General features: G+C 40.9%; 1 protein-coding gene and 1 non-coding gene across 2 annotated transcripts in view; both read left to right on the forward strand.

Moving 5' to 3' along the window:
- The first annotated feature begins 616 nt into the window (after nt 1–616).
- Nucleotides 617–25,886, forward strand: part of LOC119745396 (endoribonuclease Dicer-like) — a 30,591-nt gene continuing 5,321 nt past the window's right edge. The window contains exons 1-12 of the mRNA XM_038221717.1: nt 617–868; nt 2,987–3,114; nt 9,548–9,710; nt 10,495–11,838; nt 12,044–12,222; nt 14,027–14,178; nt 16,262–16,406; nt 18,614–18,689; nt 19,804–19,943; nt 20,647–20,830; nt 21,296–21,508; nt 22,378–24,808. Coding sequence (XP_038077645.1) covers nt 3,007–3,114; nt 9,548–9,710; nt 10,495–11,838; nt 12,044–12,222; nt 14,027–14,178; nt 16,262–16,406; nt 18,614–18,689; nt 19,804–19,943; nt 20,647–20,830; nt 21,296–21,508; nt 22,378–24,808 — 5,135 coding nt within the window. The 5' untranslated portion in view covers nt 617–868; nt 2,987–3,006. The remainder of the gene's footprint in view (nt 869–2,986; nt 3,115–9,547; nt 9,711–10,494; nt 11,839–12,043; nt 12,223–14,026; nt 14,179–16,261; nt 16,407–18,613; nt 18,690–19,803; nt 19,944–20,646; nt 20,831–21,295; nt 21,509–22,377; nt 24,809–25,886) is intronic.
- On the forward strand, nt 6,753–6,824 carry Trnag-ucc. The gene has a single exon. It is a non-coding gene; the product is annotated as a tRNA-Gly (tRNA).

Raw genomic sequence — 25,886 nt, forward strand, 5'->3', positions numbered from 1 at the left:
ACGAATTAGTAATCCGTAATAACGAATTAAATAATCCGTAATAACGAATTAATAATCCGTAATAACGAATTAATAATCCGTAATAACGAATTAGTAATCCGTAATAACGAATTAATAATCCGTAATAACGAATTAAATAATCCGTTATAACGAATTAGTAATCCGTAATAACGAATTAAATAATCCGTAATAACGAATTAATAATCCGTAATAACGAATTAGTAATCCGTAATAACGAATTAGTAATCCGTAATAACGAATTAATAATCCGTAATAACGAATTAAATAATCCGTTATAACGAATTAGTAATCCGTAATAACGAATTAAATAATCCGTAATAACGAATTAATAATCCGTAATAACGAATTAGTAATCCGTAATAACGAATTAATAATCCGTAATAACGAATTAAATAATCCGCAACATATATACTTGCAGTGGCGCTAATGGGCTTTCGTATCTCCTCAATGATCCCCCATTTACATTTAACTGCCCACATTTTCATCCCCAACACTACGCCCTACCCGATCTATGATCGGGTAAATCAGCTTGTCATATATACACGGGTTATGGGGATCCGGGAAGCCACGAAATGGAACGCACCCAAAATGTGGTATGGGAGAAAAAAAAATCGCGCACCGTACGTGCATAAATCTCCCACCCGTCTTAAATCCAAGTGGTCACTTGAGGGCGCTTTCAGGTCAATGTTTTTGTTTACCACGAGTCACGACGTCCACGAACAACACGACTCGAGTTTACTTGCCTAAAATTAACTAAATATTAATTAACTAAATATTTTGTTGTGTTGGTACTGCTGGCCTGAAAATTACCGGATAACTAGACCTATTTCCTGTGGTAAATAGCCAGGTGAGTTTTCTTCTTACTCTTAGACAATTGTTACTTGTTACTTGTTACTTGTTACTGTTGTTAATCGTTAATGTTATCGCAGTGGCTATTGTTACGGCAGCCGTAACGCATTTCCCATTTTCTATCGTTACGGTAGACTGCAACCTGGCAACTTTTATAAAAAAACATGACAAGAAAATATAAAATTAGAAGGAAAAAAGTGAATTTGAACTTTATGAAATTCGGACTTTATTTCCCTTTTAAAAAAAATCCTCCAAAGCCTCAGGTTAGAAAAGGAAAAAAATTCGAGTGCAAAACTGAGATTCGAACCCGCAACCTCGCGGTGCAAAATCCTAACCTCTATCGGCTGAGCTGTCGCACTGCTCGATAAAACATGTGGAAACAAATAATTATATACCTGCGTGCGTATCAAAAAAATATCGTAGAGGGCGCTAAACAACGAGTGCCGTAACGATAGCCACTTCGTAATGTTATTGTTAATGTTAGGCAGTGTATATTTTGCCGGAGACGGCAAACCTTTAGTAAACGTTAGTTTACCGGATATGCTCTGAACATGCGCAGTTACAGTTAAACATTTTCCGGTGACAAATTTTAGTCTGGCTCCATGCCAAAATTATCGTTGTAACCTCGTATTCACAAGATGGGATTCAGACATGTCAGACCAAATTATAATTTCGGACTTTATTTCCCTTTTAAAAAAAAACCTCCAGAGCCACAAATCTGAAAAAGAAAATGTAATACTCTGCAAAAAAATGTATGAGACATGTTAAAATAATAAAAGAAGAATATTCTTATTTATTTGGGGATGAGAAAAAAAAACTTAAAAAAGTGCTGCGGTCGGAAACGAACCAGAGTCATCTTGCTTACTAGAGCCTTTGCTTAACCACTACACCAAACGTGCTACACAACTTTTGGTGGGAATTTAATACATCTTATAATTCAGCCCTATCTTAAAGAGTACAGCGCCCTCTGTTGATATGGATTGCCGCCGGCAAACCTTTAGTAAACGTTAGTTTGCCGTCATTACCTCCGGCAAAATATCCACTATCTAAAAGTGGTAAAAAAGTGCCGTAGATAGATTTGGTCTATGGACATGATGGAGTGAAGTCCGTAGTTGTAGACTAACACTATATCTATCAACAGCAGGAATGAACTGTTGACCCGAGTTATTCAAATTTTACCCAAAAATACTAACCAGATGATCTGCATAATAATAATAATAATATAATAATGTGTATTTATAAAGCGCACGTATCCTACAGTATTGGTGCTTAAGGCGCTACATCATTATTACCCTGCTCATTGGGCTAATGAAACATTCCAAATACCATCTCAGCTCCCTGGGGAGTATACAGCTCGATGCTGCCATTTCGGCGCAAAGCAGCTTAAATCAGCCACAATAACCACCTCTGCCCTCACTGGTACCCATTTACTCCTGGGTGGAGAGAAGCAATGAGTGACAAAGTGCCTTGCTCAAGGGCACACACACCATAGCCACTGGCTGGACTCGAACCCACAACCTGCAGAATTACCCGAATTTGATGCTCCAGACCATGAGGCCACGGGGTCGGCTCATAAGTCCGACGCCTCATAGGTCCGACGCCTCATAAGTCCGACAAAATCGCATCCCCTAACCAAATAAAGGCCCATAAGTCCAACGCCTCAAAGGTCCGACGCCTCATAAGTCCGACGCCTCATAGGTCAGATGCCTCACAAGTCCGACGCCTCATAAGTCCGACAACAGAAAACGAGGCGTTTAATTTGTCGGACTTATGAGACATCGGACCTATGAGGAGGAATAAATAAATTTTATGCCTCATAAGTCCGATGCCTCATAAGTCCAAAATTTCGGACTTATGAGGCGTCGGACCTATGAGGCGTCGAACTTATGATACGGCCCCGAGGCCATGGCGCTCCACATACTGCACTCCACTCCTGCAAACATCGGATTAATATTTTATTATTTGCCACAAGTCCCAGACTCGCCCTTGAAAAAAAAACAGACCAACAATTTTGTGATTTTCAATTAATCCATATAGAAATGGCTAATTTTTATGGATGAATGGTTTCATCAAAGCCACATTTATTTATTTCTCTGTATTTATTTATACCAAATAGGAGCAGCTATAAAGATCAAGATGGTGGAAGCAGAAATTATCCCACCTGGTTCCTTGTATAAAATAAACAGGCTGGCAACAAATGAAGGAGCAACGACAACACAAACCTTTACTCCGAGACAGTATCAGGTGAGATCTTATCTTGCCTCTTTTTACAAGTTGGTAAAAAAAAAACGAAAACAAAAACTAGAGATTTGTATTTGTTGAGTTACAAATGCAGGGTGATCGGGCAGACAGCTATTTCCATTAGACATTGCCCATTGAAATTGTGAATATTTTTATGTCAGGCCATAAGAAAAGGATCATGAAATTCTGCCTTTCCAGTAGAACCATTTGTTTTAATTTGAACCCCCCCCCCCCCGCATCTTTTGGATTATGATAAATTTCAGTTTTATGTACACGTACATGTTATTTCCGGTTTGATGACGCCATCAGTTAAAATGTACAAAACGAATACATTGTGTACAGTTTTAGTTCAGAGAGGGAACATGTTCATCATGAAGTGAAAAGAACTGAAAATATGGAAATTGTAATGAATGTTTAAATGTACATGTATGCATATATGTATGTATGTAATAACATTACTTCCAGTTTGATGATGTCACAGCATTTGGAAGGCCAAGGTCAACATTGTACGGGATATCATTATTTGTGCTACGAACATACTCATTAGACACGTTCAAATGATGGATTTAAATTGAAAAAAGAAGAAAACTGATCATTTTCAAATTTTCCCTACAATAACTTTACTCTTGCCCGTCCATGTGATACCAAACCATTGCCTTCCAAGTCCGCCTTAACACCATAAGGTCTGTTGAGATTTGATATTTCCATTGATTTGCCGTGGTCACAACTTGAAAGAGCCCCTATGCTAGAACTTAGCAAAATACCTCCGCTGTCGCTTTTTACACAGTTCGACAGTTGTACTGTAGACTATAGTTACGTTTGAATAGGGAAAGGGGTCCATATCCAGCTACCCATGTTCTGTCTATCAATTTGGGGTGTTATAGTGGTCAGAAAGCTGTCACTTGAGCTGAGCTGACTGTCTTGTCCACAGGATGATTGATTATCCATGCCGTGAGAACAGCTTGACCAACTATAAGGATTTTATTACACAAACACAGTGGCGTATCCAATGGAGGGGGGGGGGGGGGGGCAGAGGGGGCAGTCTGCCCCCCCTGGCAGATTTTTGTCACAATTTTTTTTGTTCAGCAATTATTTAAATAAACGGTTAACGATCGAGTGTTGACATCAATCCAAAAAACGAAACCCCCTCAAAAAACATTACCAATGCTCCGTGAAAAAGGATATATACTTGCAGTATGCATAATAATGGTCATATTTGAAGAGTGTCCCCATTTTGAAGGTGGGTACCAGCCCCCCCCCCCCCGAAACATAATTGTTTACTCAAGAATTGTTTTGGGCAGTTTAGTGAAAATTAAAATTTGATATCATCTTAACTTGTCAAGAGTCATTTGGTTGATGGTTGAATAATTTGAAACAAATTTTCCAACTACTTTGTACTACAAATTAATCAACAAATTCTTTGTGAAAGTTTTGTCATCCTGCATCATATTTGCACCATTGATTCTTGTCTGTTAATTTGTTTATGTTTGTTTCTTTTGTATTGAAATAAACAGTTCCAGTTCCACTTGCAATCGAATGAAATTCATTTGTCATTCATAATATGCAGTAATGCAAATTAAGATTGAATAATGCATTTATTTATTTTAAACACAATTAAAACAACCTTATTGTGTCCTGAGCTCAACTTCCGTTGTAACCCCTTCCTTATACATGTACCTAAAACACAGCCAATTGGAAAAATGCTTTTAGTCCAGCATGAAAATGTTATGCCCCAACGATAGCAATGCCCCTCCATGCCCTACATGTGCTACATTTTGTAGTTTGGACAGATCAAACCTTGAAAGTTTCGATGGTCCCAAGCAACAGTTGGGACCATGCTATTGGGGGTACATAGCCACTGCATGGGCATTAACCCTAACTCCCTAGCATCTTTTACTAGGATTAGGAACTGGACCAAGTCCATCAAAATCAAAACACTGTGCTTCCAAAGTTCCAATACAAAACTGTATTAATGGAATCCACCACTTACGCATGGATTTGCTACACATGGCTTTTATCACAATAGCAGTACAGGAAGCTAGGCAAAATCAATCAGATACCCCTAGCACTGCTTCAGCCCATTAGGCCCAAGTCCATCATACTCCATCATTGTTTATATAGTCACGCTAGGCCTCCTGGACCAAGACCCCTCAAAGTCCACCAAAATGGGGGGGGGGGGGGGGGGGGGGGGGGGGGGGGGGGGGGGGATGATGTTGATGGAGTTGGGGTGGTTAGGGTTAAGCTGTTTGCCATTATCTGCTAGAACGAAAATGACCCTCTCTTTTTGTATACTAATTTAGTCAGAAATATAGGCCTATTTTCTTTTTTGGGACATTTTAATGTCACCACATTTTCTTCCAATTCAAGTGTGCTTCGAAGGGCAGTGAAACAACAAAGCTTATGTTTTAAGAAAAAGAGACGGAAATTGTTGCCAGAGTTTTCAGTCCTTTAAAATTGGTATTGATTTGGTTGTGGGTAGGTAGGGCCTAATTGTCATTTGGGAGGGTGGTTTGCTGGAGAAGAGTTTCTGAATGTTTTGGTCTTCGTCTCAGTGCAAACCCAATTTTAAGTAATAAGCAAGAGTAGGTCCCTTAATGTCCATTACAAAAGCGACCCTGACCAAAACACATTTCTCACGCTTGTCATCGGTCATGAATTAATACAGATATCCAGCCCGAGGGTCGGTGATTACATGCGTAAACCAAAGTGCCCAAAGTAGCCTGGCATATTGCACATGCCTCGTGCCTTCCAATCCTCGACCGACGGACCTTGGTAATTTTTTAATCGGGCCTTCTTGTGAAAATGTTTGAACAAGATTTAAGCATTTTGAAGTAAGGTTCGAGGTTTTTACTACAAAATCAGCCCCGCGCTGATTTTGACCACAATTCGTCGGTTGCTCAACATGTAATCTGATTCTGAGCATTACATTTTTAGTAAACTTCATGTTTTATTCTAAAATGTAATGCTCAGATTAGGCCCTACGTGTTCATGATGTATTGACCATACGCATTTTTTTTTTACACTACAGTCTAGGGTATATGTACCCGTACCTAGACCAGTAACTGGGGCGCTAGAACTCCTTTTTTTTTTCGAATTTTTACTTTCATAGTACGACCTGACCAAAGTCAAAATTCGAAGGAAACAGTTTTAGCGCCCCATAATCCGTACGTGTTCACAAATAGCGCGGCCGGTGTCATGCCACATTATGCAGTACGTGCATGCTTAGTTTTTCCCTCGAAAAAAACAACGTGCACGGAGGCTCTACACATTTATCCCACTTGTTTCGAAAGTTCGTGAAGACAAAATGGTTTACTTCAAAAGCGCAGCGGGCATTGTACGACATGACTCAGACTCGAATAAAGTCTAGTCTATAAATCGCGATGTGCGACTGGTATCCGGCAAGCGAGTCAGAACGATAAAAGACGAACGGGAACCAGTCTAATTTGAGTCGGACGATGTTGGTGCATTGGTGGCTTTGGGATCGGAAAATTGGATATAATTTAAGACAAAGATATAAAATTAAGTTGAAATCGAGACAACACAAGCATAATGAAAATAAGAAAACCATTTTAGAACACGTCCTGATGTTACGGCGACGAAACATTGTTTAAATAATTTACATTCACCACTTTTGATCGTGAGCGTTGGTGGTATAGTGGTTAGAATAGTTGCCTTCCAAGCAATTGACCCGGGTTCAATTCCCGGCCAACGCAATTTTTTATCTTTTTAAAATTTTTCCTTTAAATTTGTCTTTTCTTTAAACAAAAATTACACATCTTCACTTTATCAGCCCACACTGTAAAAGTACTGTTACTTCCTTCCCATAATTTTCTCTTATAATTTTTTTTCCACAAAAAGGGTTTGGAAAATTGGGTGCTTCACCTTCAGTATAATTATAGTAGGCCATATATTGTGTGTGGTTTATAAACGGACCAGAAACTATACCTTAGAAATAAAGCTCAGTTGATGTTCAACTTTTCTATACAAAAATTGAAAACAAAAAATCCACCTTTTGTGACTTACAATTTAATTAGTAAAGTAAAAAGGAGTATATTTGTTATCAACTTTATTAATAATGATGTTTAGATTATCATCACTGATAATTTATCATATTTTGTTTCTGTGTTTAAAATCGTATTTTATTGAACCCTTCAAATTGATTGATATATCAGTCTACTTGCAGTTGCACCTTCTTTTAGAAACTGTTTAGTGTACATGTGCATGTTATGCAACATCTTAAAGCAAGGAGTAGTTGGACGCACATGACCTGATGACGGATATACTTTTGACTTCTATACATGTGTTTTTGTATTGTTTTGTTTCAAAAGCTTAGCTTTTTTCAATTGTTAAATTTTTATTTATTATTTGCTTTGCCTTCACACTACAATTGTATATCACAACCTAAAAAAAAAAAAAAAAAAAAAAAAAAAAAGGCGAAAGAAAATTTGGTTGTGATGTCTTAGTTTTTTCATTTTATTGTGGATTGCTTGTTGTTTTTTCATTTTATTGTGGATTGCTTGTTGTATGTTTGTACTTTGTTATTAAAAGGCCAAATAAATAATAATTAAAAAAATAATAACACCTTGGGAAATAAAAAGTAATTTCATAAAAGTACCTTTACTAGGGAACAGCATATAACATCAAATGGAAAATAACAAATGAACAAAAAGTGCCAAAGAAAAAAATATGTTAATGAATACTCTTAACCACGAAATAAATAAAGAACATATCCCACAATCTCATTAACACTCAACCACAAAGTAAACAAAAGAGATAAAAGTTATATCTTATAGTGGAGAAGCTGCTGTTTTGTCAATTTGTAAGACATAAAACCCCCAAGTTAGCACTTTTTAAAAAATGGCCTGTATGCAGAAGTTTGCAGTTGCAAAACTCAAACCCTCCTTGGCAATTTGAGTTCAGATAAGGCCTAAAAAAAGAAAGAAAAAGGTCTGCTTCCGGTTTCCCTACCTACCCTATTCTGACAGCCCGTACCCTAATTTTTTTATGGGGAAATGAAAAACAAACCCCCAAAACCATCAATTTCTACCTTTTACCCTTGACTACACGCAGACGCCTCCATATGATCGTAGACAAAAAAAAAAAATTGGCCAAAAAAAAAAAAAAACCCCTACCTACCTACCCTATTTTGGAATGCCATGTAATGGGAAGCAGAACTATTTTTTGTTTGGCCTAAGATAAGTATGAGGGTGGGAACAAACTGAACATCTTCTAGCTTTATTTCAAACTGCACCATTGTGCTTACAAATCGTATCATTGAAATGTCATGAATAAGGCAAAGTAAAAAAAAAAAAATTTTGTCCAGGCTTTTTTGAAAAATGGGATGAGGGAGCCTGGTTTTTTTTTTTTTTCAAGATGGCGGATTTTCCAAGATGGATTCTGCTGTCTTTTCAACTCTTTTGCTGATTCTTTTGTGTCCATACATTCTACCAGCTTTTGAGCTTGCATACTTAGCTAAAATTTTGCTGGAACCACACAAAAAGACGAATTCAATAACTAAATGTAACCTGGAAAAATGACACACCTGGGGAACTCGCGAAAACTACTACAACTAAACTAAACTTGGGATCTTTGAAGGGAAAAGTCGCGAGGAGATTGAATTTATAGGGACAAAGGACACAAATTCTAGATTTCGAACAAAAAGGACAAAAAGAATGTATTGACAAGAACTTTCAAAATGACCAGATAATTAAAACCAAGACCATGAAAATCAAGACTAAGAGCAAAGACTAACCCCTAAAACCAACAACTTAAAGAAACATAAAGAAACTTAAACCCTAAAACCAAAACTTAAACCTAAAAAAACAAAGACTCAAACCAACACAGTGTTGTATAAAGTGGACCTTAAAGACACTTCTGGCAGAAATCAATAACTCGAGCAGATAAACACTCACACAGGGCAAGGCCCACCCAAGAAAATCAAGGGAAAAGAAAAGGAAATATAATGCACGGTCCTCTCTCTACTGCCGCTGGTCTGCTACTGATCATGAGGGGTCTGTGGTCTTACAGGGTGGCAGGGCACATGGTCTTGGGACAGGGGGAGCCAATGGCATGGGAACAGTTTACATACAATGTGGACTGTTACTGGGGAAAGCTAATCAGGGGGAAACACAACTATGAAAGGGTTGGGGACATCTAATAAAAAACACTGAAATGGTCTTCTTTTCTAAGGGGAGCTACTCCTATTCAATACACTATACATTACATACATGAAAAATAAACAAGATAAATTTGGCCCTGCCACATAAACATGGGCCGATTTTTTGTCTAGACGATGCCTCATTCAAAAGTGAACAACTTCTGTAGTGCTAGAGAAATAACAATTTTGAAAAAGAAATATATTTTTTTTCGGGATAAAAACTGGAAAATAGCACAGGGAATGCAAGTTGGAATGATACACACATTTTTCTATTTTTAGGTGGAATTACTTGATGCTGCTTTGGATCACAACACAATTGTCTGTCTGCAGACGGGGGCCAGCAAGACATTTATTGCTGTGATGCTGATAAAGGAGCTATCAAATGCCTTACGTTTGCCCTTGCAAGAAGGCGGAAAGAGAATGGTGTATCTTGTCAATGATGGTACGGTCTAATTTTACTTTTTCCTTGTTCCGCACGGACACTTGGTCCATTTTTGGTGAACACAATCGGAGGGCGCTTTTTGGTTTGTGTAAAAATATTTTGTATTTACCCAAATTTACCAAGACCAAATAGAGGCCTCCTTTTGTGTCCGCCGTGTTAAAAAAAACAAAGGCTTAGCATGTTTTAAGTTCCCTAGGCATATTAACAGTGAACACAGAGATTTCCCCAAATCTTTTTTTTAAATGGGATTAACAGTGATTCCTTACACAGTGGTGCTTAAATGATCAGGAATCAATGAAGTTATGTCTGCCTCTCTTTTGTCTTTAACTTTCTTGAGGCTTGAAGGTCAAAGTGTTTTTTTTGTGTGCATTTTTGGAGGAATTCTCGGGTTCTTGCCAAAGAGAATAAAGTAATTAGAAATAAGCGCAATAAACACATCAGTAAAAGAGGTTTGGTATTTTAACAAATCGTTCATATATGACTTGAAGCTTTGCATAGCAGATGAGATAAAGTAGAAAGATTGCGGGTAACACCATGTGGAAACTGGAAAGTAATCTTTTCTTGAAAGAAGTGTGGTTCTGAAAAGAACCGGTTGGTTGAGTGTAGAACTCCATGCTTCGGACAGTGTGCTTTGTCCGTCCACTGTTACAGTGTGCTCTGTCACTCACCCTCCTGAGAACGGACAGAGCACGGCCAAAACATTGAGTTCTACACTCAACCGGCCAGTTCTTTTCAGAACCACACTTCTTCCAAGAAGAAATCGTTCATGTGCTTTTCTTTGTAGTGAGTATCGTTACGCAGCAAGCAAGCGTGCTCTGTGAACACACCGATCTAACTATTGGGGACTTTGTGAGTTGTGTTTCTGATGACGATGATAACTCCAATCTGGCGCTATGGAAACAAAAGTTTGTCCAGAGCCAAGTCCTCATCACAACTGCCGAGCTATTCTTGAAAATACTCGAACACGGCGTCGTCAGTCCTTATCAAGTCAATTTGTTGGTATTTGACGAGTGTCACCGTGCCACGGAGAAGCACCCATACTGTGAGATCATGAAGTGCCTTAGTGGATGGAAGGAGTCGTCCCGCTTGCCCCGCATTATGGGAATGACGGCCTCCATTCTCCACAGCAAATGTGAGCCGCAGACTCTGGAGAGGAAACTTGGTGTCCTTGAACAAACTCTTAAGAGTGTTGCGGAGACCTACTCCAGTGGATGCCTGACCAGGTATTGCACCAAGCCCAAGGAGGCAATCATTGTCTGTGAGATGCAGCAGGGGTTTGAAGACATCATTACCCAGGTGGAGCATGTTTTAAATGATGCTCTGGTCTTCGTACAAGAGTGCTGCATACCATATGATGCAATAGAAGGAGATCCTCGGGTGGCTGTGATGCAGGCTTTCAGAGAGTGCCTCATGACCTTTGTGGCTGTAGGGCCACTGGGGTTGAGGATAGTCGTCCCCTTGCTTCTCAAAAGGCTTCAGAAGATCGAAAAGCGCGGGTCGCATTCCGCGAGTAAGCTCATGCTGCAGTACGGTTGCACCCAGCTACGCTTGGCGAGAAAGATTTGCGAAAACGCCATCATGGAATTAGAGGATCCACTTGATCTGAGACTCACGACCTCGAAGGTGCGCCGTCTTCTTGAAGTACTGAAAGAGTTCCAACCAAGCGAAGAATCAAGTAACATCAATGCTGCCGTTAAAAGTCAGGATACTGTGAGACGTACCGAGAGAATACTAGGGGGTGGAAGTTCGCAGAAGGTCCACCATGAGAGGTTGATCAGAAACAGACGGCTTCTCGTATACGATGAAGATGATGACAGCAACTCGGACGATGAAGAAGAGGACAAAGACGAAATGGCCGATGCACAAAGCGAAACCAACATGTACGGCATCGTCTTTGTGAATCGTCGCTTCCTAGCCATGGTTCTAGACAAATTGGTCCGGCGGTTGCAAAAGAAAGACCCTGTTCTGGGCTTCATCAACAGCAGCTGCATCATGGGACACAGCAGGGGAGGCCTTGACGCCCTAAGTGTGACAAAGGAGCTACAGTTTAAAAAGCAAGAGGAAATTCTGAGGAGGTTTCGACGTCACGAGATCAACCTGCTGTTTGCCACAAGTGCTGTTGAGGAAGGTGAGGATTAAATGTGTAAAATGATTCATCAATATATCTTTTATCGCAAGACAAGAATGCCGTACAACAATATTTGGAAAATTAACAAAAGACACACTATTTCTAACTTCATTGCAAATTAATATTGCAAAATTTGCATTGCAGGTTTGCTGTGTGTTAGTTTAACTTGGCAATGTGATTATTAATATTTTCTCATGTTTTCCAGGTGTAGACGTTCCCAAGTGTAACTTGGTTGTGCGCTTTGATATTCCCGATCACTACCGGTCGTACGTTCTGTCCAAGGGTCGTGCCAGGGCACCCAACTCACATTACATCATGCTGGTTGAAGAGGCTAGCCTAGGTGCTTTCACCAAGGAACTTAGCAACTTTCAGGAAATTGATAAGGTGAGATAAGGGATCAATTTCACAAGTCATTTCAGTCTCAAGTCAAGTCACGAGCTATTCAACAGAACTGCGACAAAAGCATTCCTATGTCCTTGTTTGTGCCCTGTTAGTTGTAACTAAACTTGTGATTTGTAATGACTTGGGATGGACTCGACAACTGTTCCGTGCGCAAAGCATTGTTGTAGTCGAGCCCATCACAAGTCCTCACAAGTCCTCACACGTCCTCACAAGTCCTCACACGCTTACACATCCTCGGAAGTCCCCACAAGTCCTCACAAGTCCTCACACGCTTACACGTCCTCGCAAGTCCTCACAAGTCCTCACAAGTCCTCACAAGTCCTCACAAGTCCTCACAAGTCCTCACAAGTCCTCACAAGTCCTCACAAGTCCTCACAAGTCCTCACAAGTCCTCACAAGTACTCACAAGTCCTCACAAGTCTTCACAAGTCCTCACAAGTCCTCACAAGTCCTCACAAGTCCTCACAAGTCTTCACACGCTTACACGTCCTCACAAGTCCTCACGAGTCCATCACAAGTCCTCACAAGTCCTCATGAGTCCATCACAAGTCCTCACAAGTCATCTAGTCGTTTTTTCTGTTCAAATGAATTAAGGCATTCCTTTGTTATTGTTCATCCCCTGTTACTTGTGACTGGACTAGTGAAAGGACTTGTGATTTACATGTGCACAGTATTTAAGGGTCGAATGTATAACAATTGTTGACTTCTGTGATGTTGAATTTTTTACTCCCGTGGGACGCATGGCACCAGAGGTGAAGCCGAGGGTTCTGTGCGTCCTCGAGGGATTAAAAAAATGCAATGTCCATAATCACAGCAGTCAACAATTCGTCAGGTGCACCAGAAAGTGACGTATCATCTGTGGTTGCAGACCAGTAAATCGGTCCGAAATTGCCTACGCCGGCCAAATCACGATTTGCATGCCCTCAAAATCTTCAGTATTTGAGCATGCTGTGGGCCATGAACTTGAGGGTTTGTAAAAAATGAAATTGGGGCCCTTAAAGCACTCTATTTTGCAATGGAGTGTAGGCATCGTTTTTCAAAATGGCGATGGGTTTCAGGACTATTTTCAGGGGTGATCATCTTCGGATGGAAATTTCCCCTAAAAATCATCAGTTGACCCCCCGAAAATTGAAAAGAAAATGAAAGATGATGAAATAAGCTTTAATTTGATGTGTGTCTCGAACACCTTGGAGAGTTGTGAGTATTTTTCCTGAATTTCTGAAGTGGGAGCATTTACCATTGGGGTCTATGGAAGTTTATTTACTGGTCTGTAACCTCTATAGACTTTGTGCACACAATACATGTACATTACTTCGTTGTGCGACCAATGAATTGTTTTGTTATATGGTGATAAAAAAAAGAAGATGAAAGTCGTGATTTAGTCTTCGAGAAATAAATTTAATCACCGCACTTAGCTGCCGAAGTTGCTTTATTAGTGAACGATAGTTCTGATACGCTGTATTGGTTGCATTGCTCTGCGTGTCGTGTGCGCCCTGCACACATATTGGACTCACGTGCATGCGAGGTAGTTTATATGCAATGGGGTATATATGAGGTATTTGATATTGCAGCGCGGTGTGTATGAGGTAATTTGTATGCGACGCAGTGTAAATGAGATTTACTGTAATTTTTATATACTGGGCATGTAGCTGTTTTAAACCAATGAAATTACAGTATCCAAAGACACGATATAACAATTCAATTTGTCAAGCGAATACTTGTATGTGGAGTCCATATCATTAGGTGCAACATTTAGTGATTGTGATAACATTTTTTTCAATTCCAGATCCTCCAACGGAAATGTCACCAGAGGGAGCAGCAGTCTTGGGATGAAACTGATCTACAGGAGGCAGATTCACTGTGTCTCCCATACAAACCAAGCAAGGGGGAAGATGCGGGCATGGTAACCATGACAACAGCCATCTCACTTGTCAATAGGTTGGTCTGTGGCAAGTACCATGGTTTGATAGTAAAATATAAGTTTGCACTAGTATTTTTAAAATGTGTCATTCTATAAAATTTGGGGTCCACTTCTTAACTGTCCCTGTTACATCTGAAATGCATTGGTTTGTAAAGTCTTAATGCATTACTACGTGCATTATTATGGAAAGCAAATTACCTACCAAACAAATGTAGAATAGTGATTTTTTAATTTCAGAGGTAACAGGGACATGAAAAAATGTCACACTTTGGACCAAAACTTTATATGATATGACCCAAAACTTTAGGAAAGCTTTCAATAATGGTCATGCGAAATATGTCGCGTATTTTCATACTTCGCTGCGAATGGAGATTTTATGCCAATCAAATTTTTATGTCATGAAACATTTGTGTTAGCACTTGTTTTTTTCTTCTTGCCAATAAAATGCCAAATGTGAACGAGATTTTAGAGTTATACTTTGTCGAAGCAACATTAAAGTTACATTGTTACCTTACTTTTTCATTTCTCCTTTTCAATATCTTTTTACCAGTCAGTTGGTAATTACTGTTTACAAAGTTGTTGTAACCTTTTCCAACTACACTTTAAATCTTAAAACTCTTAGAAATAAAGTATTTTGATATCTTTGCAAACATTCAAAGAAAATTGCAAAATTGTGTGTGCAATTGTTTGGGTTGTTAATAATGATATATTACTAAATGTACTATTAGGGAGACACGTTATCGTAATTTTTCAATAATAGGGAGACACCGGCTTTTAGGGAGACACACAACTGTCTCCCTAATTGTGCAGCCCCCCTTTAGAGGCAAAATTTTACTGTCGAAATTAGGTTATATTTGTTGCTCGTGGTCTAATTAGTAAAAATACCGAAATTTGTGGAAAAAGGACAAGGGAATATTGGGTTAGGGCACATTTAAATTGGAAAAATTTTGTGCACAAGTCTATGGGAAAGTCTCCCTAATGACCCATTCCCGGTAATTATTATAATTATTATTATTACGGGAAATGGTACCTTAGGGGGACATTCCCATAGGGTTGTGCACATAATTTGTCCAACTTTAATGACCCCTAACTACGGGTGTGCATTTATGGATAGTACAAGAACGGGGTACCCTATTGGAAAAAAAATACGGGTACCCAGCCCAAAAATTCAAATCTGAAAACCTAGCCCAAACAAATTCAAATCTGGGAAGTTGCTGTTGAGATTGTTCATAAAGGTCTGCACGATAATACTACTACATCAGTGCGTCAATACGGCAAGATACAGGTGTGTGCAGTGAGCTCCCATGTAGCCTGTTTTTCATATTGAAATTTCCCCACCAATGACATTTGAAACCTTCCTTTTTCATTGTCTGAGAAGTTACTAAGTAATTTCAATTTGTACAGTTTGTTGCGGGTACTTGATTCCACAATCTGGATCCGTTTCCTGACATTAACGGTACTCGGGTACCCGGTTCAGATGCACAGTCCTACCCCTAACCCTAATTTCCCTTATCCTAGCCCCACAAATCTGGTATATTTACGTTTTGGACCATGAGCAATCGACCTAGCCTATTTGCGACAGTACATTTTTGCCTCTAAACAGGAGTTGTGACATTAGGGAGACATTGAAATGTCTCCTTAGTGTCTCCCTAAGGTATGACTTATGACGAAAAATGTCTCCTTAAGGCCAAAAAAAAATAGTCTCCGGTTTCTGGTATGCGCGCGCGTCGGCAAAATGAAAAAGTTTTTTTCAATAAAAGATTATGTCTCAAAACCGCCAAACTCACTGGTTTGACTGGTATCCTGCTGCTGCAGAATTTTAACGTGTTTTTAGATGGGGTTATGATCGAGAATAAGCTTTATGTGGCCTCTCTGGACTCCCATATATTTGCACTAAGTTTAGTCGGGCACCATTTGCAGTCATCAGCCGACATTTGAAGCAAAAAAAACAGGTAAAAAAAAAAAAAAGCCGCGTCGCCGCACCACTTTTTGGGCAAGCTCCAAACCAGAAACCGGAGACTTTTTTGGGGGGGCCTAAGGGTACATTAACAGGAATTATATAAAGTGTTTTGTGATCAAGAAATTTACCCTTTTTTTCAGATATTGCTCCAAGCTTCCCAGCGACACCTTTACTCATCTGTCTCCCAAGTGCCAGACAGCCACCATTCAAGATGGTTCAAGTCCTGTCATGTACCAGTCTCGGATATTCCTACCAATCAACTCGCCCATCAGGGACTCCATACTGGTGAGCTTCTATGAGTTCTATTCATTTATTCATTCATTACTTAATCTACCTGTTATTATTTACGGAACTCTTCCGACTTATTTTCATTGGGGTCCCTTGGTAGAAGATTACGAAGGAAATAACAGTTTTGGAGTTGAGAGGAAAACCCAGAAAGACATTCTTGGGAAACCCATGGAATCAAACTAAGCACTGAAAACCCAATCCATATATTGGCCCGGGTGGGATTCGAACTTGGGTCACAGCAGTAGAAAGTGTGGGGTGCTTTGGTCCAATGGTTACGGTGTTTGACTCGTGTGCCGTGGTACATGGGTTCGAATCCTGACCGTGGGAACATGTTACTTGTGCTCTTGAGCAAGGCACTTTACCATTATTGCTTCGTCCTTCGGATGGGACGCAAAGCCGTAGGTCCCGTGTGTTGTGTAATTCACTTTAAAGAACCCAGTTACACTTATCGCTAAGAGAAGGGGTTTGCCCCGGTGTTTCTGGCAGTGGCTGCAATATGCGCCGCAGCACCTTGTAAACCCTTATAAAGGTGCTACATAACGGGTCTCATAGTTCTCATTAACTTGAGGGCCTCCATGGAAAGCAGTGCCTTGCACTGATCGGAGTTTACCCTCATTAAAGATGACGTAAAAAAAAAAAAAAAAAATTGTTGATTTTCGCCTTAACTTTGTTTGTATCCTTATTCATCTAAACAGCTTTCTACATTGTAATAACATTCATGCACTGATCTCTATATAAAGACTGGATAGTGGATAAAGAGCTGCACAATGAATGAATTTGACGCCATATTGGTGAGACCGGCTGGTGATCTACAAAGGACAAGTTGCCGTCTTAATAGACAACATTCTTTTGTAACATCGCGGTTCAGTTAACTTATATTTTTACCACGACCACTGTCCAAGGTTTACAACTTTTCTAACGTCGTGGTTGGCTGTTTTCATGCCGCCGCTCACTTTTTCGGCGTTTTGGAAATAATAATCACTACGGAAATTTGGCCTTTTTAGAACACCATAATATGTGTATGTGACCAAAATGCGCGTCAACTGTGGATACAACGCGCGCTGTATATACGAGTAGAACATTCGTATTATACGCGGCCATCTTCGTGAGACCAAGGACGAATTGGTCAATATGCAAAGTCTACTGTGTGACTGGTGTATGGATATCCGCTATCCAGTCTTTATATAGAGATCAGTGGGTTCATGAGATGAAGTTTTCTCAGGAACACATTTTGTGCAACTTTCTACTCCTTTTAAATGTATGAAAACTATTTGACATTTCTTTTTGGTTAATGAAAAGTGCACTTCTTTAAACATTTAAAAAGTTTCTATGCTTTTCCGGACAACTGAGGGCGCTACTGCTGTGATGTCATTTAAGGAAGTTACTGTTCAGTTTAGGGGTTTCTGTTCAAATTATGAACCCCAAAGTGTGTTCATTAAAAACTTTTGTGAAAAAGTTTTGCTCAAAATTTCAAAACAAAAATTGAAAATAAGGTTAAATGGAATGCAACATTTTTTAATGTTTGCATTAAACAAAACCTACATTGCATGGGCTCAACCAAAAAAGAAAGTACCCCCTTAATACATTTTTGTCTAACTCAAAAACTACTGGGCACATCTTGCTCAAACTTCGACTGATCAGTACAGAAACTCCTTAGCAATCCAACCATACTCATTGTTTGGCCCAAAAATGTGATAATGTGTATAAAATTATGCAATTTTTGACAAATGGTGCAAAAAAAGTTGCACTTTTGTATACGTGCAAGGCGAGTGTAAACCACAACTTGCACGTATACAAAAGTGCAACTGTTTTTGGTATCATTTGTCATAAATTGCATAAATTCGTACACATTATCACTGTTTTTTTGCCAAATAAAGAGTACGGCTGGATTGCTAAGGAATTTCTGTACTGATTAGTCATTATTTGAGCGAGAGGTGCTCAGTAGTTTTTGAGTTTGACAAAGAAGTATGGGAAGGGGGGGGGGAACTTTCTTTTTTGGTTGAGTGTATGTGTTATTACTTCTGTTGTCCACTTTGCAAAGATCGAAATGAAATGGAAAAAAAAATCAAATGCTGAAAGTTCAAAAGTCACCCACATGATTGGGTTGTGATCCAGCATTATAATTTTATTCGTTAAACTTCTTAGCAGATATTGCTTAATTTTTTTACCTTTTCTTGTTTTAAACAAATGTCGTCTGTTCATAGGGCCCTCCGATGCCAAAGAGAAAGTTAGCTGAAATGGCTGCTGCACTGAAGACATGCGAAACACTTCACAAAGCTGGTAAGACACATCAGACTTGAAATCTTATTTTTTTTTGGTTGAAATTTATTTCAAAACACTGACTTTGATGTTGGAATTGAGAACTAAATCACTAAATTGAGAACTAAATTTGTAAAACAAGATTTGAATTCCAGTAGTCTAATATGATTTCAGGGAGAAAATGTGTAGAAGGGGGATGTAAAATGAGCATCGATGTGTTTACATTTATTTGGAAATTGTGTGTTTGGGGAATGTTATGGATGTGACAAATATATTGTACACACATTTTCTTTACAAATTTCTGTGTCATGCACTTTCACACTCATTTTTTCCCATTAATAAAGGAATAGATATGTTCTTGGCTAGTTTTAAACAAGTACATTTAAGACCAGCTTGGGGCCTGGACGCCAATAATGGCCCTAGTCAAAGACGAGGGCCATTATCTGTGACCAGGCCCCCTAGCTGGTTTCAAACATACAGCCAAGCATATTCCCATTCATAAGTACGTTTTTGGTCAAAAAGACAAACAAGTAAAAAACTTTTAAATTTCAAACGATTCTGTTCAACACTTTAACTTCATGTTTTGTGACACACCCCCAAGCTATGCTTATGGTATGTGCCTCACAGGAGAAGTATTAAAATCCCCTTATATGGCGATTGGTGTGCGCATAGTGCGTACTGTGGGTTGTGACACAGAACGCAGCGGTGCCAATGTAGTGCTAATTTTAGACTCTATGAAATACTGGCAGCGCATACCTAAGTGAAGATAATTAGGAGAGTGACTGGTCACGTGTGAGGGTTCAACCAATAAAAAGGGTAAAAAGGCCAGATTTCTAGGAACCCGAATGTCATGTGACACCAGAGAAAAAGTGTTTAAAACCAGTCGGTATTTTATCAATGGGTAAACTGTCTTGGGTATTTTTGAATTTGGGGCTCAGCTGTGCAGACATACTAGCCTGCGTGTCAATACAAGCATACTAAGTGTCAGTTAAATTTTTTTTTTGGCACTGCTAAGATCTAAGAACTCAAAGTTGCCTGTCTTAACTGATTTCTATTTGGGTGGACTTATGTTGCTGTAAACTGGAATGGAATGCCAATAATCTGAAAAGAGCTTTACACTCTGAATTTGTTTCAGGGGAATTAGACGACAACCTCCTCCCGGTGGGAAAGGACACAGTGCTCCTGATGGAGGACCTTGGCTATGATCAGGAAGTAGTGGAGGAAGGGCAGGGCAGACCAGGGACGACAAAGAGAAGACAGTACTATAATAAAGAGGTAATGGAAAGTCTTTGACTGTCAGTGAATAACCCAAGTCCTCACAATTCGTCATGTGTCAGTCAGTCTTCAAATGAATGAAGTGGAAATTTTTCTACTTTTCAACTGTTGATTTTCTTTAGTGTCGACTGATGCCGACTGTCTAAATATCATCGTAGTTACACTCAAGTTGCAAAAAATCGCCAACTGATATGTTCCCCACGCTCGTAGCTCAGGCACAGCTTGATCCTAAGAAACCAGTCGTCGACTGTTCTGTGTCATCGAAAGGTTGACCTAAGGGCGGCCTTATGATTGACTCAAATTACAAATCTGATTGGATGTTTGTCAACCATGAAGAATCTTGTTTTTCCTTTCATCCTGATATAGATATTCTTTTCCTTGTTAGTTATCTTGGTAGTTTATTTGGACGTAGGTTGAAATAATGGTATTCACAGTTGACAATAATATGATCTTATGAATAGTTAAATTGCGGTACCCGCTGTTACATGTACATCAGATTCAAACCAGCCAACCAGTCCAACAAGCTCTTTGGTCGATTGGTAAGATGTCTGCACTTGAAAGCAGGAGGTCGTGGGTTCGAGTCCCACCCGAGTGATTTTTTTCCAACTTTCACTCGGGACATAGCACACTGCGTTTTACAGTGTTTATACATCAATGTAGGGCAAAACCTAACATTGAATAATAACTCTGTTTGTATCAACAGGTTGCAATGTGCCTTAAAGCTTGTCATCCCATGACCAACCAACCATGTCATCTGTATGAGATACATATGGGTCTTGCCTCACCTTTGCCTGAGGTACTCAATGTGCGGGATCGTAGGCTTCATGTTCCAGAGGAGACAACGAGATCCTTTGGGATCCTCACCACTAAGATCGTTCCAAAGGTGGGCTAGGCTTCATTTAAGTCTTTATTTCTTTGGTTTTTCCATGTGATGCTAACTAAATTGTATAACTGCATAGTTTTATATAAGGGCATGTGTGGTCTAGCAGTGGAGTACAGGATTCATGATCGTGAGGTTGTGGGTTCGAGCCCCACCGTGGCCATGCGTGTTGTGCCCTTGAGTAAGGCGCTTTACCTCAATTACTTCGCTCAACCCAGGTGTTAAATGGGTACTGGCATTATTCAATGCTGGGAAGGTAACAGACTCCCTGTGGAGGAGGTGTGGCGATCCCCCACAGCAGCATAATGAGTCTGGCCCAATCGCTTCAAAAGAGAGATGGGCACTCCGTTCCTGTGCACACAGGTTAATCCCATTTACCTTTACCGAAACAAGGTTTCTGTTCTTAAATTGGCAGGTTCTTTATCAGGTAATTGCAAATGAACGTACGTGGCTTTCAATCTTACCTGTAAAGATTCCAGGTTTCCTGTCTACACACGAGCGGGCGAGCTGGCCGTATCGGTTGACCTTTTAACCTCTGACATCACAGTGACCCCTGACCAGTTGAAACAGCTGCAGCAGTTTCACAGCTGCATCTTTGCGGAAGTTCTCCGGCTTGAGAAACCCAACCTGGAGTTTGACCCCCAGAAGGCCGAGGCCAGCTACCTCATAGCGCCTCTCAACAAATGTGAGTATCACAAGGAGTGTTTAAAATTTGTCAAAGTTGAACAGAGAAATTGACTGGAGTGGGGTTTGAACCTGCGACCTCCGGATTGCCGTTCCAGTGCTCTACCAACTGAGCTATACAGCCCTAAGTTGGCGGTTCCCTATTTTGTCAGTGTCTTTGTTTCAAGGGAACTGCCAACTTAGAGCTGGATAGCTCAGTTGGTAGAGCACTGGAATGGCAGTCCAGAGGTCGCAGGCTCAAACTCGGCTCCAGTCAATTTCTTTGTTCAACTTTCAAAACCTGTTTTATATTCCACGTAGTCAGTTGCCCGTCGTGGTTTATTTGAAAAAATTGTAATAAAAAGGATTCCCCCCCCAGAAATCTGAGGTTTAGAGTTGGTAACCAATTGGTTTCTCTCTACGGCAATACCCTATCCAACGGCACTGCTGACCTCAAATCCCTTTCACAAAAATGTGTGAAGGAAATGTAGCATAGCAAAAAAAAAATTGACAAAAATGGTCGGTCGGCCATCGTTGAAAATTGATACAAAAGTTCCACTTTTCTTGAAAATGACTGCACACACCAGGTGCCATGATTTCACAGGATGCTTGAGACAATCATTAACTTAGAGTCAAGAAAGGTATTTCATAATAATTTGGTAGTTTTGGTTTTTGATGTTTGCAAATGTTGTATATTACCTTTAATCCTGGTGCTTGCTACTTATGCAAAAAGACCTGCTGTAGGCTGCTTCATATCAATTGTCTAGGTCTTTGACAATTACATGCTGACTGTGGACATAACTCCAAATGCCTGTTTGGGACATGGCCTTAATTAACTCTTGCACTCTAATACTATTGAAAAGTGTCTTTTTTTTGTAATTTTTTTCTTAGGTGATGAAGAAGAACAAATCCACATTGACTGGAACTTTTTGAAGACTGTCAGTGAAAGTTCTGGAATGCTAGACAGGCCGCCAGTCCTTCCAGACTACAGCAGGAATCAGTTTGTCTTCACAACCGAAGCCTTTGCCGACGCCGTGGTGACACCAATCTATCGCAACATTGACCAGCCCCAGAGGTACTACATAGCCGACATTTTGAGCAATCTCCCCGTGACGAGTCCCTTCCCTTCGGACAAGTACGAGAAGTTCATCGACTACTACTTTGAGCGGTACGACATCCAGGTGTCCAACTACCAGCAGCCTCTGCTGGACGTGGACTGCATGTCGTCCAGGCTGAATCTGCTGACCCCGAGGTACCTGAACCACAAGGGGAAGGCCCTGCCGATCAGCAGGATGCAGAGCAAGAAGAACTACCTACAGAAGAAGCAATACCTGGTCCCGGAGCTCTGCTACATCTATCCGATTCCGGCGTCTTTGTGGAGGAAGGCGGTGTGCCTCCCCAGCATCCTGTACAGGCTGAATTCGTTGCTGGTGGCTGAGGAGTTACGAGTCCAAATCAGCCAGGAGGCAGGAGTCGGCATGGCAGAGCTGCCGGCAGACCCTTACCCTTTTGCCAACATGACCTTTGGATGGGAGGGACTGGAATTGCTGGACCTTGAAAACCAAAACAAGGAACCTGAAGGCGGGAAGGATGGGAGTGCAGTCACAGACAACACTGCTTCAGGAATAGTGACCGGCCAAGAGAAGGCTCAAAATTCAGAGGAAAAGGAAGAAAACCACTGTTGTGTTGATCCAGAAACCTTGGGTAAAGTAGAAAACGTCACCATGTTAAAGAACACAAACTTTGAAGTCAAAGGCCGGGAAAATATTGACCAAAGCACTGCAGATAAAGACGGCAGTGCAGTGGTAGAAACCGAGCAGGATGCAATGACAGCTGAGATGTGCAATAAGGATGGCTACGATGTCGACTCCAAATCTGCTGCCCCTCCTCAGTTAAATTCAAGCAATAAAGGGACAGACACAAACCAGATGAACTGTGAAAGTAATGATGCACTTGCAAGAGATCAAAATCTTGGAGATAACATTTATAGCAATCCTGAGAAGAAATTTAATGTCAGTACTAACGTTTCTGGAGAGGAAGAGTGCAGAGGCTTGCGAGAGGAAAGCCAAGGTGATTCAAGTCAGGTTTTGAGAGGCAAAGAAGACTGCTCGTTGAAGCTTAGCATCTTAGATGATCAAGGTCATGACCCAGCCAGCCTGCCTGGTCCAAGCCCCACGACCATCCTCCAGTCCCTGACCATGTCCAACTCCAGCGATGGGTTCAACTTGGAGAGGCTTGAGATGCTTGGCGACTCCTTCCTCAAACAAGCAGTCACCATCTACCTGTATTGCACCTACCCCCGGCGCCACGAGGGCAAGCTGAGCTACATGCGCAGCAAGCAGGTCAGCAACTTCAACCTCTACCGCCTCGGCAAGCGGAAGGACATCGGGCGGAAAATGCAGGTAGCGCTGTTCGATCCCGCTATCAACTGGCTGGCCGCGTGCTTCTCTGTCAAGGAGAACGTTCACCCCGATGAGCAGCGGTCGTATCAGTCCTACCAGAAAGAAGGTAGTGATGTTTCCTCAGATGATGGCGATTTTGCCATTGATACGTGGGATCCAAGCAGCGTGGACATGTGGGACCCCAACATGGTTGTGGAAGAGGAGACTGCTCCGGATATTGACATCCCTATGATGACTCCCGGGGACATGGATAGCGATTTCAGCGATGACGATCCAACTTACCAGTACCCTAACGGCAGCTTCCAGACTCTAGACCCTTGGTCCTTCTCCCTCGAGGATGCTGATAATCTTCCTGGGTTAACCTACACTGGCCGAAAGCCAGTCGACATGGGAGACCTCCCTGAGTTGCCCTACGAAATCCACACCCAGCACAGCCTCTCTGATAAGAACCTAGCCGACTCTGTGGAGGCAATCATAGGTTGCTACCTCATATCTTGTGGTTTTCGGAGTGCCCTCATCGTGATGTCTTGGTTTGGTCTCCGCGTGCTGCCGCAGATTCCAGACGATGAATCTCGTGGACTCAAAGGCAACACAGCTGATGATAAAACCACAACAGGTCAATCAGTTGTAGATCTTGGTGATACAATCACTCGGAATCAAAATTCCATCAAGGACGACCACCAATACACCAATCAGGCTTACTGCGAGAAACCTAGGTCATGCTACGGTTACCTGAAGCAGCCGGAATCCCCGTTCTTCAGGAATGCCTCAGATGCTGAAGAGAGGTTAGCACATCTCTTGGTCGGTATGGACAGCTTTGAGAAGACCATCAATTACAGCTTCAGCGACAAGGCTTACTTAGTGCAGGCCTTCACTCATGCTTCCTACCACTACAACTGTGTCACTGATTGCTATCAAAGGTAAAGATTTTCTACATCTTTTCTTGTTTTATTTTATCGTCAGTGTCGTAATCAAGTCTTCGTAAGGCAATCAATATTCAATCACAAGTCATTCAGTCTCAGACCAAGTTGCAAGATTTCCAAGTGAACGATGATGAGACATTGGTTTCTCATCATTCAGCCTCTGTTACTTTGTGACCTGACCCGTGACCTAACTTGTGATTGACTTTCAACTCTGATTGTACTGTTATTCCACGCTTACAATACATCCTCTTACATCTGTTGGGTTGCAGAATGGGTCTCAAAACACAACATTTTGAGTTCCATTCTGCAAAATAGATTCCTTTTCTGATCTGTTTTATTTCTAGCATTACAATAGTTATGCAGTTTGAATGAGAAACTACCGAAAAGAATCGGCCCATGAATTACAACCTCGTGCCCCGTGGGTACGATCTTGCAGCGCCATGTTGTTTCCCATCATGCGTTGCCCAATCGTAACCCCTGGAATTGTGTAATTTAAATGTGCCAAAATACGGTATATTATAATTAGGGCTGCAGTTTATCCGTTTTACGTGCCGACGCCATCTTAAAATGTTAAAAGTTGTGATTTTGAAGAATCAATCCTTTCAAACACAACGTTTGGACGTTGTGTTAATTAGCAAAGATTGTACGTACCCCTTTCGTGCCTTTACAACCACAGATACAGGGTTTTTTTAGCGAAAAACGCGGCTGACATAATCCATATCGTACAGGCATTGCGACTTTTGAATCCTAATTTTTTTTTTCGTACGTGACGTTAAGTGCAAAGCACGCGAGCGCATTATGGGCGCGCCCGGCGTGCAATCTTCGAAATGCGCGCGCAGTACGCTGTGAGTAGCCATTCAGCGTCATTTACGTCATCATCACAGCCAGGGGTTAGTGTAAGGAACGAGCACGCGCCCCTGGAGTCGAGGCTGCATGAATTATTACTTTGCAATTTCTTATATTGGCTGCCAGACAATAATTCTGTTCTCACAGGGTAGGCTGGTTCCCACCCTATAATCAGTATCGTTAATGCACGGACGGGGAGCCAGTCTGCTCACAAAACAGATCTGTTTGT

The sequence above is a fragment of the Patiria miniata genome, unplaced genomic scaffold (assembly GCF_015706575.1).
Source record: "Patiria miniata isolate m_02_andy unplaced genomic scaffold, ASM1570657v1 HiC_scaffold_7, whole genome shotgun sequence".
Lineage (NCBI taxonomy): Eukaryota > Metazoa > Echinodermata > Asteroidea > Valvatida > Asterinidae > Patiria > Patiria miniata.